Source organism: Rutidosis leptorrhynchoides, chromosome 2, assembly GCF_046630445.1.
Source record: "Rutidosis leptorrhynchoides isolate AG116_Rl617_1_P2 chromosome 2, CSIRO_AGI_Rlap_v1, whole genome shotgun sequence".
Classification (NCBI taxonomy): Eukaryota; Viridiplantae; Streptophyta; class Magnoliopsida; order Asterales; family Asteraceae; genus Rutidosis; species Rutidosis leptorrhynchoides.
Window position 1 is genome coordinate 496967249 of NC_092334.1, and position 16767 is coordinate 496984015.

The 16767-nt window shown below is 32.6% G+C and overlaps 1 protein-coding gene across 1 annotated transcript; it reads left to right on the plus strand.

Annotated features, from left to right (window-relative positions):
* Positions 1 to 474: 474 nt before the first annotated feature.
* LOC139889484 (anoctamin-like protein At1g73020) lies at positions 475 to 15109 on the plus strand. Its single transcript, XM_071872432.1, has 17 exons — positions 475 to 525; positions 10973 to 11155; positions 11762 to 11831; positions 11909 to 12024; positions 12151 to 12277; positions 12380 to 12480; positions 12583 to 12674; positions 12762 to 12866; positions 12966 to 13235; positions 13331 to 13463; positions 13792 to 13905; positions 13999 to 14069; positions 14161 to 14291; positions 14375 to 14457; positions 14554 to 14661; positions 14739 to 14897; positions 14981 to 15109. The coding sequence occupies exons 1-17, from the start codon at positions 475 to 477 to the stop codon at positions 15107 to 15109; spliced, it is 2043 nt and encodes a 680-aa protein (XP_071728533.1).
* Positions 15110 to 16767: the final 1658 nt, after the last annotated feature.

Here is a 16767-nt window from a genome sequence, read left to right on the forward strand (position 1 = left end):
TGGTGATCCCGGTGGTCTAGTGGTGGTTGTGATTATAGAAAGCCGAAACAGGAGTGATTGAGATGGTGGCCGTGAGTTTGTTAATGGAGAGAGTGACGGTTGGTGTTGTGGGTAACCGGTGGTGGTGGATTCTTCGATGGTGGTGACAGACATGATGATGATTGCAGTGGTCAGTTGTGGTGTTTACGTGGTATTTAAATCAAAACATACAGTAGCAGTTTAAGAGGATTGAAGGTTGTTTTTTGGTTTGATCATAAACAAAGCAGTAGCACAACAGTGATGATAGATTGATGGTAGAAATGATGTTGGTTTGATAATGGCTTTCAAGGTTCACGAGAAAAATGTAGAGAGAGAGAGAGAGAAGAGAGTGATTGTGAAGGTGATGTCAAGTCTCGAAGATGGTGTGGAACCATGGTGGTTCTTTGTTACAAATAAGAGAGAGAACGAGATGGCGGGTGGTGGTAGCGATTGATGATGGTGGCTCTGGTTCTCGCAGAAGAAGAAGGTGAAAGTTTCCAAGGTGATGTGAGTGAGTGTGATTAACTATATATGTATCCATGTATGTATATATATATATATATATATACATATACATATATATATATATATATATATATATATATATATATATATATATATATATATATATATATATATATATAGTTGTAGATATTAGATATAGATATATGTAATAATAATAATATAAATATAATAATACTTGTAACCAATCAATAACAGTAACTATAAGTAATAATTCAAGATTCGTTTCAATTATGCACAGAATAGCATCCTTCTAATTGTCTCATTCTACCGACAGTTTTCAGGGGCTAATATATCGTACTCCGTTGTTTACTCAGTGGCGAATAAAAGTGTTCAGAAAAATTCCATATTTTTAAATTAACTATATTTATTTATTTTGGTCATTATGGTATAAAATTCGATCATAAATTATTAAACAAAAATTAACTCACTGTCCACGCCCGATCCTGGGTAAAATATAAAAAGTGTTGAAATTTAATAACTAAATCCTAAATACATTTTTAGTAAGCCTAAAATTTATAGAACTCATTTTCGGCTCACCGTTTTTTAAAAATCACATAAGTTCGTTTTTTAACTTGATTAATAACTATCAATATGACAAACGAGTACTACGAGCGTTTTTTAAATAAATTCTAAATCATATATATATATATATATATATATATATATATATATATATTATTTTTATTTACACAAATGAATTAAATCACATAAGTTTCTCTTTCATATTTATATATTTATTTTTAAATATATATGTATTTATTTACAGATAGTGGTTCGTGAATCATCGGGAATAGTCGAAGGTCAAATGAATATATGAAACACAGTTCAAAGTTTTTGAGATTTCAACATTACAGCCTTTGCTTATCGTGTCGGAAATATTAAATCATTTGAAGATTAAGTTTAAATTTGATAGGAAATTTCTGGGTCGTCACGGTACCTACCCGTTAAAGAAATTTCATCCCGAAATTTGATTGGGATGGTCATGGCTGACAATAAGTATGTTTTCATGATGCATACTAGCTGAAAATTAGAGTTTTATCATCATCGATTAATATAGACAAAACAATTTGATTTTGTGAAGAGTACGAGTGAAAAGTTACGTCTTAACTTTTGACTTAGTCATGGTGGATTTCTGGAATTCAAGGAATTTAAGGAAATCTTCTAATCAGAAAGAAAATATAATAGCACGATTTATTAGCAACTGTTGGAATTACGGAAGAACATAAATATCAAATGAAATATTTTCGTGATGTGCTTAGAGCTTAAGTAGAATGAAAGAGTCGTGTAACATGGTTCATGATGAGGGTATGATCTGTGAACCATCATCACGTTCCATTAAAAACTTCAGCATGACTTTCTGTAATATAATCACGTTGGCCGGGCGTCATTATATTATACTAACTCATGCTTCAGTTCCCAACACTACTTCAAAAACATTCATAATTTAAACTCGAAGGTTTTCAGAATATAGAAACTAAATAGTTTCCTTTATAATGTAATACTGATAGCGCGAAGAGATAAATGATTTCAGATAAGAATAGTTATGAAAATATCTTCAGAAATATCGAGGATATTTATAATAAAAGATACGATGATATCTTAGAATATCTAAGATCAGAGGATGATGAAGAATATTATCCGCAAAGGTTTAGAGTAAGGAGCAAGGTATTCGCAAATGACTTCAGAAGACACTGAATCATTTGGATTCTTTGAATGCAGGTTTAGTCCTTGTGATTTGTTCACAGCCTTCTTCATAGTTTGCTCAATCCGTTTTCTAATACCAAAATTTTTGAGCAGTATGTCACTCTTTATTATCAAACTTTTGACTGTTAAGGCAGTCTTCAGTTTTCACTGCTTCATCAGCTTTTTCAAAACTCAGAAAACTGATTCATAGGCTAAAGCGCTTTTCAGAAATTCAGAATTAAAGTTCGTAAATCCAGGAGATAGAAGTTATATATATATATATATATATATATATATATATATATATATATATATATATATATATATATATATATATATATATAAGTTATATATATAATTGTTGTCGTAGAATCGCTGAGAAATTCGAGATTATCGATTGATGCCTCCCGGTATTTGGTATGGTAATTATCGTTACAAGATGCCGATGAGTTCATGATAAGACTTCAATAGATAAATATAGTGATTTGTCGGAAAAATTTAAGCCAAGGAGCAACGAGGTTGCTGGTACGTCTGCTGGTAATATGGTGGAATATAAAATGTTCCCCGGTAACAATAAAAGAGGACGCATATTTATCAAGGTTATAATAAGGTTGTATCGAACGAAAAGTCGAAGTTGACTTGCTGGAGCTGTGACAAAACTGACTATCTCGAACAGGAGTTGCAGAGTTATTTTCGGTAATAATAACGCTAAAGGAATTAGCACAGCTACGTGTTAAATGTTTACTCAGTTTTCGAGAGTTTTTCAGGTGCATAACTATATGCATAAATCTTTCCTTCCGTAGATTAAATGCGGTTGGTTCATCCTCTCGATTGAGGTATTTTCAAGAATTATGAAAGGTTTGAACGCAGATTGTAATCGTCAAGATACAAACGAGGTTTAAGATGAAATCAAGTGGCAAACTTGAAGAAATATTTAGTTTCATATATTATAATCAATATTTTAATTCATTTTAATTGTTCAATGTTGGTAGTCCACAGTTAGTAGTCCACAGTTAGTAATTCAATAATTCATATATAGTTTAATATATTATATTCGAATTAATTAATACGTATCGTGACCCATTGTATACATGTCTCAGACTCGATCACAACTCAAGGCATATATATTATTTTAGAATCAACCTCAACCCTGTATAGCTAACTCGAGCATTACTGCATATAGAGTGTCTATGGTTATTCCAAATAATATATATATATGACGTCGATATGATATGTCAAAACATTGTATACGTGTCCCGATATTTAAAGTGCGTAAAATAAATAACAGAAATTAAATGACGATAAATAAAATTGCGAGAATTAAAATTGCGATAAATAAATTGCGATAAATAAAATGTAATAAGGAATTAACAGCTAGCTAGGATTTTGTTTGCGTTAATTCTTAACAAAATTTCTCATAGTTAATTTGTTTGTTTCTAACAAATTTTATTTTTTTCCAATGTTTTCTTTATTATGCCACTTGTTGGATTCTGATAAGTCAAAATCTAAATATGAAATTGAATGAAAATAGTTATTCTGCGGTGAACGGATACGTATATCTGTGGATGTAAGTAGGATAGTAAATGACTGTTGAATCAGATTTGAAGAATGTACAGTGTAACTTATTAATGTGAAATCTAAATATTCCTCGGGTATTACCTACCCGTTAAAATATTTTCACCATTAACAGTTTGTACAAAAGAATTTTTAATTACAATCTTTATGAAAATATACTTACATATATATATTTTCTTCAGATGTAATATAGATTTAATGAGTTAATATGATATTAATCTCATTTGATTTTTAGGTTGGAACTAGAATAAATAATCGCTAAAACTTTAGAGATTACATAATCGCCGCCTAATATTTCTCCAATGAAGTTATGAATTAATACTTCATCAGTTATTGTTATTGATACTCCTTGGTATCTATGGTACGTATGACGTTGATGTTCGTGGGACATTTTGTGATGTTGAATCATGGGATGTGGATGTCGTGAATGGTGGTACTGGTTATGCTGCTGGTGTTGCTGATGCTCGTAGATATTGCACCATATTCTCCAGCGTCACTATTTGAGCGCGAAGCTCGTTGACTTCTTCTATTATTCCGGGATGATTGGCGGTTGGAACAAGCGGATGAATAAAGTTGAGAATTTTGAATATCATATAATCATTGCGAGATATCCTGGAAATGAGGGTGAATATGGTGTTTCGGACAGGTTCGCCGGTAAGTGCTTCAGGTTCTTCACCAAGAGGTGAATTCGGTTGGTGGAAAGGATCGCCTTCTTCTCGTCTCCATTAATTAAGTCGACTACAAACTCATCCCCAATTCATCCAGAATTGATGATGGCTGATTGGTTGATTCATTCCGGTGACGCTGTTTTCGGAGCTTAGGTGAACATCCATGTCGGAATAGCTGTCGGATTCCGAAGAACTTGAACTAGTGGCGAGTTCCATTTCGTACGATTGAGTAAAGGGTTTTTCGGTATGAAATGATTTTCGGATATTGGATGATATTCTAATTACATAGAATATCTATATATAGAACAAGAGATGTCGTAAATTACGGAGGAATTTACGAAATATGTCAGGCAAAGCTTTACAGTAACAGATACGCTAAGATATGAATTTATCTATACACTGTCTATGCAATAGAGGCAGTAAGACATGTCTAGACTTTAAGGATGATAAGCAAATAATTTTTGACATGAAATGATAAGCAAAACTTTTGACATGCAGACACGGTCGAAATCCAGACCCACTAATGCATTTAAACAACTATCAGTTAGACACACTAATGCAAGACCTTGTTCGCTAAGACCACCGCTCTGATATCAACTGAAATGCCCCGTTCATATCGATTATAAACGATTCATAATAGTTGATTACATCGCGAGGTATTTGACCTCTATATGATACATTTTACAAACATTGCATTCGTTTTTAAAAGATAAATTTTCATTACATCGAAAGTTGACAGGCATGCATACCATTTCATAATATATCCAAACTATCAATGACTTAATGATAATCTTGTTGAACTCAACGACTCGAATGCAACGTCTTTTGAAATATGCCATGAGTGACTCCAAGTAATATCTTTAAAATGAGAAAATGCACGGCGGAAGATTTCTTTTAATCCTGAGAATAAACATGCTTTAAAGTGTTAACCAAAATGTTGGTGAGTTCATTAGTTTATCATCAATATTCATTTCCATCATTTTTAATAGACCACAAGATTTCATATTTTCATTTCTCATACACATCATGCATGCATATAGCCATCTGCATAAAAATCATTCATATGGATTGAACACCTGGTAACCGACATTAACCATAATGCATAGAATATCCCCACAGACATTGACGTCTGTATAATAATAATCTCGAAGTACTAAAGCCATCCATAGACATGAATGGGGGTTGTTAGTCCCAATAGATCTATCTTTAGGATTCGCGTCAATTAGGGGCCATTTCCCTAATTCTTGGGTTACCAGACTTGAAGGGCGATATTCGATTTCGATAATCCAACCATATAAGGTAGTTTTCGATTACTTGTATCTATTTCGTCAAACATTTATAAAAGTGCATGTATTCTCAGTCTCAAAAATATATATTGCAAAAGCATTTAAAAAGGGAGCAAATGAAACTCACGATACGATATTTTGTAGTAAAAATATGCATACGACTGAACTGAACAATGCAGGGTTGGTCTCGGATTCACGAACCTATAACAAGTGTATATATATTAACATATAAAATATTAATAAACTAAGTTTATATATATTTTATATTGTAATATTATGGTATTTGAAATAAATATATTCTTTTATAGATTTTATTTATTTGTTATAATAGTATTGTTAATATGAAAAGTAATAATAATAATAATAATAATAATAATAATAATAATAATAATAATAATAATAATAATAATAATAATAATAATAATAATAATAATAATAATAATAGTAGTAAAAATGATAATATTAATAATAATATAGTTTTAATGATAACAAAATGATAATTTTTGTAAAAACGATAATAACGATAATAATTTTTAATAATAATAATACTAATAATGATAATCATATTAATAATAATAATAATGATAATATTAATAATAATACTTATGTTAATAATAATAATGATGATAATACTAATAATTATAAAACGATATTAATACTAATATTTATAAAAATAATAACAAATTGTATTATTTTCATAATAATAATAATAATAATAATAATAATAATAATAATAATAATAATAATAATAATAATAATAATAATAATAATAATAATAATAATAATAATAATAATAATAATAATAATAATAATATTAATAAGTAAGAATTTATACCATCATTATGTTATCATCTCTACATCATCATTTTCATGCCATGATCCTCATCTCTATCAATAACATCATCATCATCATCATCATCATACAATTATCACTCCATGATCATCATCATCATTCTTCCATCATCATCATAATCCTAATATCCATCATCATCATTCTTATCATCATCTCGCTATCATATTCATCGTCACCATCATTATTATCATATATCATTTTAATTATCATCATCATACTCTTAACCATGTTATCGTGATCCTAAACAGTATCATTTGAATTATTATCATAATCATTATCTTTTTCGATTCTTAATTATCATCATCTATATTCATCTCACTTCATTTCATCACTCATCTTTAACATCATCATGATATTATCATCTACTCGTATCATCATGATCATGTTTTTTAGTTACTGTATTAAAAGAGATCGAGCAGCAGCAGTTTACCACGTTAGTGTTGGACTTTAATTCGGCAAGTGGGCTAACAAAAAAAATTTATAGCAGCAGTTTGTAGTGTTGGGCTTGTTTGATATCGGGCTTCAATTTCTGGGTTGAGCCTCACAATCCAAAACAAAAGTAGCAGATGAATCACGTATCAAATTGGGTTTGGTGTTGTGATGTTCGAATAGGAAACTTCAACAAACAGTGGTAATCACAGTCATCATCTTTATCGAGTTATCATCATCATATCAATCATCATCATTTCTTATCTTCGTTTCCTTTTACTATTCATCTTCTTCGGTTATGATCATCATCACTATTTAATCACCACTCACCATCTTCGTCTTTGTTACATCGTGATAAAAAAAATAAAGAATGGCGAGTTGCAGGTTACATAGGTTGTTTGATTGGAGTTTAGATTGAGCAGAAGTGTCGAAGCAAGAAGATGATTTCGGTAGTAGCTGTAGCAATATCATCACGTAACAGTAGTAGTGAGTTAACAGCAGGTTTACAGGAAAAATTTGTAGTGGGTTTTACTTATTCCTGCTCGTACAAAGATAGAAAACAGAAACAATTAAATGAGAAGAATGAAGATGGTGATGGTGGTTTTTGCGAACTGAAACAGTGGCAGTAGTAGAACGGTTTCGATGGTGGGTGTGGCGGTTGATGGTGGTGATCCCAGTGGTCTAGTGGTGGTTGTGATTATAGAAAGCCGAAACAGGAGAGATTGAGATGGTGGCCGTGAGTTTGTTAATGGAGAGAGTGACGGTTGGTGTTGTGGGTAACTGGTGGTGATGGATTCTCCGGTGGTGGTGGCAGACATGATGATGATTGCAGCGGTCGGTTGTGGTGTTTACGTGGTATTTAAATCAAAACATACAGTAGCAGTTTAAGAGGATTGAAGGTTGTTTTTCGGTTTGATCATAAACAAAGCAGTAGCACAACAGTGACGATAGATTGATGGCAGAAATGAGGTTGGTTTGATAATGGCTTTCAAGGTTCACGAGAAAAATGTAGAGAGAGAGAGAGAGAGAGAGAGAAAAGAGTGATTGTGAAGGTGGTGTCGAGTCTCTAAGATGGTGCGGAACCATGGTGGTTCTTTGTTACAAATAAGAGAGAGAACGAGATGGCGGGTGGTGGTAGCGATTGATGATGGTGGCTCCGGTTCTCGCAGAAGAAGAAGGTGAAAGTTTCCAAGGTGATGTTAGTGAGTGTGATTAACTACATCTGTATCCATGTATATATATATATATATATATATATATATATATATATATATATATATATATATATATATATATATATATATATATATATATATATATATATATATATATATATATATATATATATATATGTAAAAATAATAATATAAATATAATAATACTTGTAACCAATCAATAACAGTAACTATAAGTAATAATTCAAGATTCGTTTCAATTATGCACAGAATAGCAGACTTCTAATTGTCTCATTCTACCGACAGTTTTCAGGGGCTAATATATCGTACTCCGTTGTTTACTCAGTGGCGAATAAAAGTGTTCAGAAAAATTCTATATTTTTAAATTAACTATATTTATTTATTTTGGTCATTATGGTATAAAATTCAATCATAAATTATTAAACAAAAATTAACTCACTGTCCACGCCCGATCCTGGGTAAAATATAAAAAGTGTTGAAATTTAATAACTAAATCCTAAATACATTTTTAGTAAGACTAAAATTTATAGAACTCATTTTCGGCTCACCGTTTTTTAAAAATCACATAAGTTCGTTTTTAACTTGATTAATAACTATCAAGATGACAAACGAGTACTACAAGCGTTTATTAAATAAACTCTAAATCATATATATATATATATATATATATATATATATATATATATATATATATATATATATATATATATATATATAGATTTATAGTAATATTATATATTATTTTTATTTACACAAATGAATTCAATCACATAAGTTTCTCTTTCATATTTATATATTTATATTTAAATATATATGTATTTATTTACAGATAGTGGTTCGTGAATCGTCGGGAATAGTCGAAGGTCAACTGAATATATGAAACACAGTTCAAAGTTTTTGAGATTTCAACATTACAGCATTTGCTTATCTTGTCGAAAACATTAAATTATTTGAAGATTAAGTTTAAATTTGATCGGAAATTTCTGGGTCGTCACAACCCACTTTCACACGTAACGTATTATGAGGGATGCGACCTGTTCGTATAGCTTTGCGAAAGCAATCTTAAAAGTTTCTCTTGTTATTATTCTCTTTTTGGCTATCATGAAAGTTTCACCTCACAAAAGAAATTTGTGTGAAAAAAAAAACGTCTTTATATATATATATATATATATATATATATATATATAGTGGTAGGATCAAGAGGAAAGTAACCATTCGGGGGGAAGCGAGGGGAAGCAAAAAATTTTTTTTTTTTTTCGTTTTTTGAAAAAACTTTGTTCACGAACATTATAGATGAGATGAAAATATGAACATTTAGTAGAGACACTTTGTGATAAATATTTTTATTTTGGCGGAAAAACGCTCGAAGAAGTAATATATAACAATTATCGTGTTTTTCGAGCGTATTTTGAGGTTTTAGCTATTGGGGTTTAGAAATTTAGGGTTTAGGGTTTAGATTTAGGGTTTAGATTTAGGATTTAGATTGAGTTTTTAACACGAACGGTTTAGAGTTTAGGGTTTAGGGTTACCAAACCCTAAACCCTAAACTCTAAATCGGGCTAAATTTTACTTCACAAAACATGAAGAAGAAAAAACGTTCATATTCTTCACGGACAATATTATCTTGAATGTTATTTTTGTCGATCGCTTTCCCGCCTAAATAATAACATTCATCACGAAGTGTCTCTTCTAAATGTTCATATTTTCGTGTGATCTTGATGCCGGAAAAAAAATTTAAAAAAAACGAAAAAAAAATTTTTTTGCTTCCCCCCGATTGGTTACTTCCCCATTGATCCTGCCTATATATATATATATATATATATATATATATATATATATATTTCGGCGAAGAAAGTAAATATTATAACAAGATTACTTCATCAAAACAATGAAGGGCCAATAAAAAGGTACTATCATTGACCATTTTGAAAAAAAAAAAATACACCGTACATCAATAATCCAAGCCCGAATCATTGTATCCTTTATATGTTTTGTTTTACACGAGTTTAGCTTCAAGTTTGAAGCCTGCCAGATAGTTTTGGTGGCCCAAATTTATGAGCTTACCGTAACAATTATATGATGTGACACGTGGGTCCCATATATCTACTGTAATAAAATCACATCACCCCCAAAAAAGTGAAAACCCACTAAAATATATCCCGATAGTTTCCGCTCAGTACTTGTTTATTGGAGACACAGCGTGTTCGTTCCGTTTTTAAGAAATTAAATTAAATTAAAATATTAAAATTTAAAAAATAAAATTGAATTCAAAACCAATTCCAGAGGACCATTTCCATTTTCCCATAAATATGTGCAAGTTTTATTACATCTTGTCTTGATCCAAAAAAATATAAAACGAAATATAAATATTAAATCACCGATTAAAGCGGCAACATTCATCCATTTCCATTGATAAAATAAATGTGTACATGCCGTATCAGCATTTGTCTTTCACCTTAATTCCTGATGACTTCCTTCGTATTCATCGTCTTCAAGTCGGCATCAATTGGCTGACGTGTAAAAAACACAGCAAACAGCCACGTGGCAGAACCCTTTCATTATAACTACTCCACGTGTCTCTCATTTTCTCTCTTGTATTTTTCACATTATTCTTGGAATTCTTAAAACGTTACATTCTCAAAGCATGCCACATTATCTCTCTTGTATTTCTCACATCATCCTTAAAACCCTAATTGACATAAATAAAACCGTTACATTCTCGACGCCGACCACATTTAGGGTTTGTTTGAAATTATGGAGGAAAAAATATGTTATGAAATGGGGGTGGTTGTTCCAAAAAGGATAATGGATCAAATTGGGGAAGGTTATGGGTGTGATTGTGTTGAACTACTTGTGGATGAATTCAACAAAATTGGTCTAATTGTTGATACAATTACTGGCCTTCATGATGATTTCCTCAAGGTATATGTACATATTTTATTTTACCCATAATGTATATATCATTCTTTTGTAATTGTTTATTTTTTATTATGATGAAAAATTAGTTTATAGTACTTATATAAGTTGAAAGTATGAAACTTTATGAAATTGAATCAATTTGTTTGAGATATTTTTTAGTTTTTAGTTTATTTGTCATGCCCTGTACTATTCTTCAAGAACATGGTTTGGTTTCCACAGGATGTATGTAAACAATGTGAGTTAGCACCTTGTAAGTTGAACTCTAAAACCCTAGTAAAACCCCTTAAAGATAATGTGTGCAATATGCAACTTATATTATAACCAGTGGAACATAATTTTTTTCACTGTGGGCGAAATTTTTTCAAAAGCGTACCAATTTTTTCTATGCAAAATATGAAGGTTTTGGGGAGGCTTATGGGCAAAATACGGAGTCTTATGGGCAAAATATGAAGACTTTTGGACAAGAAAAAAATTCGCTAGGGCGAAATGAAAAAATTCAAAAATTTTGCATTAAAAGTTACAAATCCCCTGTGTGCGGTGCCCGCCTGCCCCTTTGCAGTTACGCCCTGATTATAACTTAGCCTTTATGTTCTCTTTTTTGTTTTTCAGTTAGCAGCGCCGGTGGATATATTAGGGAAGGCGGCTGCTGAGTTACAGTTGAAGAAAAGAACTCAAATAGGTGAATATGTAAATAAGCTTTGACAACAGATAACGTGTTGTTTAAGACGTTTTCTGAACATGTATATTTTATTTCAGGGGTGGATTTACAATTTGAATGGGATGAATCTGAGGCTTTTATCAGACAATCTGATGGTTCTTTGTTCAGTTGGTGTGAGCGTTTTCGTTGCTATAATCACTTGATATATGGAATAGTAAGCTATTCCTCTAATGCAACTTTAATCACGTATATCATACGACATTGATGTTCCATAGTTTATTTATAGATACAGTAAACAAGCTAATAAATCGTCTCCAAAAATTTTAACCGAATTGAACAGGTTAACAAAAGCGAGTCCGCTATCGTTTTGAAATCTAACTGCAGAGACATTGAATGGGAGCCTGGGGAACCTCTTTTGTGGAAATTAGAAACCGAAGCCATTGTTAAAGAAGTGTTTCCTATCCATGGTATCCTTACTTTTTTATTCATTTATATTTATTTATATTTTCTATTTGTACATGACATTAATTGACCCTGGAACCTTAATTCGACTGTATTTTGTTTGATAGATGAGACAATGAGAAAGCAGTTGCTGAAACGTTGGGCTTTAAACTGGTGGGACCTCACAAATCAACCTATTGATGAGATATATGATTACTATGGAGCAAAGGTAGAATAGTGTTTACTTATTTATTTGCAACCCTGATTGTTAATTTCAAACATAAAAACATATTCAAATTGCATATATACTTATTATGTGCATATGGTGTAGATTGCAACGTATTTTGCTTTCCTTGGAATGTACACAAAGTGGTTGATTTTCCCGGCTGCATTTGGGCTACTTTTGCAACTAGTTAATCTTGGGTATGTTAAGCTCTTTGTTGGGTTATTTATGTATCTTAGAATTATCTATTTATGTTCTAATTTTAATTATTTTATTTTTATTTCCAGATCTATGCAGTTATGGGTGCTTCCCGTTTTCTTTGTATGCATAGTTTCATGGGCAGTCTTCTTTTTCCAGTTCTGGAAACGGAAGAACTCAACCCTTTTGGCCAGGTAATGTATATATTTGATCACTGCATGTTTTAGATATTTGTGTAATTTGAATATTTTCTCGGTGTAGTTGATTACTCGTTTTCCGATTTACGAATGTAGGTGCCAAATTTGTTATTCAGTGGGAGCAGAGTCTGCATATAAATATATGGACACCGAATGGAGTTGGTTTCATTCGTCTGTAGGGTTAGTTAAAAAACTCGGGGCTGATAGATCGAAGGAAAAAGAAAAGTTTCAAAGAGAAGAATGGTTTGTACGAATGATGCGATTAAGAAATGATGCAATTGTTATCTTGAGTATAATATGTCTTCAGCTTCCGTTTGAATTGGCTTATGCGCATCTGTACGAGAGTATTGGTTCTGATATCATAAAGTAAGCATCTTATGTATTGAAGTTCTGTTTCTTTCCTGCTGTCATATCAATATCAAGTTATAATTATAATATATCGATTTTTATTTTATATTCAGGTTTGGGCTGACAGCAGTGTACCTATTTTCCATTCGGTATTTCACACAAATTGGGGGGAAGGTGTCGGTGAAGCTAATCAAGGATGAAAAGAATGAGAACTCTGAATACCGAGCTAATAGCTTGGTTTACAAGGTCCGAAACGAATTTTATATTATCATATAGTTGTCTCTAAAGGTAGATACATGGGTTGCTCAAGTAACGGGTGAAAATGGGTTAGTTACGAAATTTTATTACTCCGTACTTTACAATAAGTTCACCTTTTAAATAAAAAACGAGTTTGGAGGTAGAGCGTGGGAAACTTCAGTCGTATACTCTTTTTTTAATCTACCCAGTTCATCTAAAAGTCCTTCAAATGACCCGATTGTCCTGTTCATTGGATTATTTATATGTAAATGGGTCGAAATTACAACCTTAAGCTGATCAGAGTAAGAAAATTAACATAACAATACATCCTATGCAGGTGTTTGGGCTGTATTTTATGCAGTCATACATTGGAATACTTTACCATGCAATTCTGCATCGTAATATCATGACTCTTCGTCAAGTAATTATTCAACGTCTAATTATATCTGAGGTAATATTTTTTTACTGCGTTTTTTAAAAGTTGGTGTTGTGTTTATCAACTATCTAAAATGAAACCGAAACGTATTAAAAATATGCCGTCCAGGTACTAGAAAATCTGATGGAGAACTCTCTACCATTCATCAAGTACAGCTATAGAAAATATAGAGCTGTTCGGTACGTATCTCTGTTTTTGGTCCTTATTCGGTCTTTTAGCCTCGTAATTTGCGTTGTGGCTAATATTGTTGCTGGCTCGTTATCTGCAAAGGAACAAGAAAAAACGGGAGAAAGGGCCTGCAAGCAGAAAACCGTATTTTAATTCAAGGGTCGAGAAGGAGTTTTTCAAGCCTATATATTCTGCCAGTATTGGAGATGAACTTGAAGATGGGCTGTTCGATGGTAATAATAATAATATTCAATTGAAAAACTTTAATTCATTTTTTTTCGATTGTGGAATGTTTTATTAAAAGAATATTGTGCAGAGTTTCTGGAGTTAGCTTTGCAATTTGGGATGATTATGATGTTTGCGTGTGCTTTTCCTCCTGCATTTGCTTTCGCTGCAGTGGTAAATTGAAACCTAAATTCATTTTCCACGTTTAAAGTATATGAAAGTTTAAATTTGAAATGCGAGATCTAATTTATATATGGTTGTGGCGTAAAGAACAATCTAACAGAAATCAGGGCGGATGCGTTAAAGCTTCTTGCTATGTATAGAAGACCAGTTCCTCGACTGGCTGCAACAATCGGTGCTTGGCTCAACATATTTCAGGTATTTACGGTTGGTTTGTATACTTCATTTATTTTTATAGACCTTATAATAACGGAAAATGTGATTTTGATTTTCAGTTTTTGATCGTTGTATCAATATGTACCAACTGCATACTTCTAGTATGTTTGTACGATAGGGACGGGAATTGGAACATTTCCCCTGGCCTTGCAGCTATCCTAATTATGGAACATGTTCTACTTCTCATCAAGTTTGGTTTCTCAAGAATTGTACCCGAGGTATGATACTTTGTAAAAATTTATTTGTGTAGGAATTTTTCAGTTCGGGTTATGTTTTATCTGTAATCTTGGGGTTTTGGTAGGAACCTGATTGGGTGAAAGCAAACCGAATGAAGAATGCAACTGAAGCACAGAATATGTGTTCTAAGCAGCTTTTAAGAAACATGTCTGGCGGTAGAGGGATGCTCGTGACAGACAAAACCGAAATCTGATCAGTAATTGTTTAATATCAATTAAAACCATTTGGTAAGCACATATTAGTCCATATATTAGTGTACCTAATTTTTGTGTCTACGAAAAAATGTCATCTTTAAGAGTTGTAGGTTTGTAGCATAGAATATTCCTTTCTCTTTGACCTTATTTTGTCTGTTTTAAACGTTGTTTAATGAGTTATAGAATACATTAATGTAGGGATAACAAAAATAGAAAAAAAAAATTAAAAATAATCTTGATTGTGGCCGTGTATTTGAACATGCTTATACGATTTGGAGCCTTTGTGCTTGGCATCTGTTATCGTAGTGGCCGGTGCCGTTGCGTGCAGTCATCAGTCTGCTGTTGTGCTGAATTGGCCATCAAAAAACAGTTGATTGTCTAGGTTGGCAGATTATTCGTCTTATCGATGATGAGCTACCCACATGTGCTCCCTTTGCGGACTTGAGAAGCACCAAGACGATCGCTGATTTCGCGGGCATATCTAACTACTGCCTTTGCCCATTTCTGTATTTCGAACTTAAACTTCCTTGAACCGAGTCTTTTCAGCGATTTTGTTCCTGGTGTTGGGAAATTACGGTCTCACTAATTCCCACCACCCAGCCCAACAATAATAGTAAAGAAATAAAAACAATACACAACACAAGATTTAACGTGAAAACTCCAAAACAGGAGAAAAACCACCGGCCCCCAAAGAGAGAAAATACACTATATCACAAATTGTTACAATGATATAGACGACTCTCTTAAGCCAACTACACTCTTCAAAATATTTAACTAATACAACTCTCAAACAAGGGTAAGAAAGAAAGAAATAATCAAATACTTAAAGTGTATTGATTGGTGCGATTTGGAATGAAGACTTAGCCCCTCTTATATAACCAAGTCACTCACCCCTCACATCTTCCTCCCACCAATGTGGGATAAACATATCTTCTACTAGCCAAAATAAACCAACAAATCTCCACCTTTTGGATAGAAGAAGATAACCATGCTTCCACATTGCAAGGATAACCGATGTAGACACTTCCTCGACGACAACTTCAAGATCCTCATCTTCATGCCGTTGACATTATCTCCCAAGAGACAAAACTTGCATCTTCATCGAACATTGTCTAAACCGACAATCATTGTCATCACAGACAATCATAACTCTTAACAAGAATTATCATACTCCACCATTAAGAGTATAGCACTTAGAATATCACATTCCAAGCATTTCACCTCGGCACATGTTGTATAACCAGCTGAACAGTTATGGTGCAACTTCCTGTTTGGCTTTCCCGAAAGTCCCATCAGCTACAACATCAGTTTCCACCACACACCTTGCATCAACGCCAAACCAATGCCCATGTACAATTTGTGGAACCGCTAACGAATATCCCTTTCCATGGTGGCGCGGACACACCATGAGGATGACGTGACTTCAGAGGAATTCGTCACTCTCCGTAACAACGGAGACAATGTTAGCGTCTTTGGAGCCATTTGCCGGATTAGCTCCACCGGGACAATTAACCCTTACATATCCAGTCTTCCCGCACTTCCAGCATGTCAGATTCTTTCTAGAGTTTCTCTTCTGCCTATCCGAACACAACACTATCGTATCTCCTGATGACGAGACCCCGTTACCTTCCAGTCTTTTCTCCTCGGATAGGAGCTT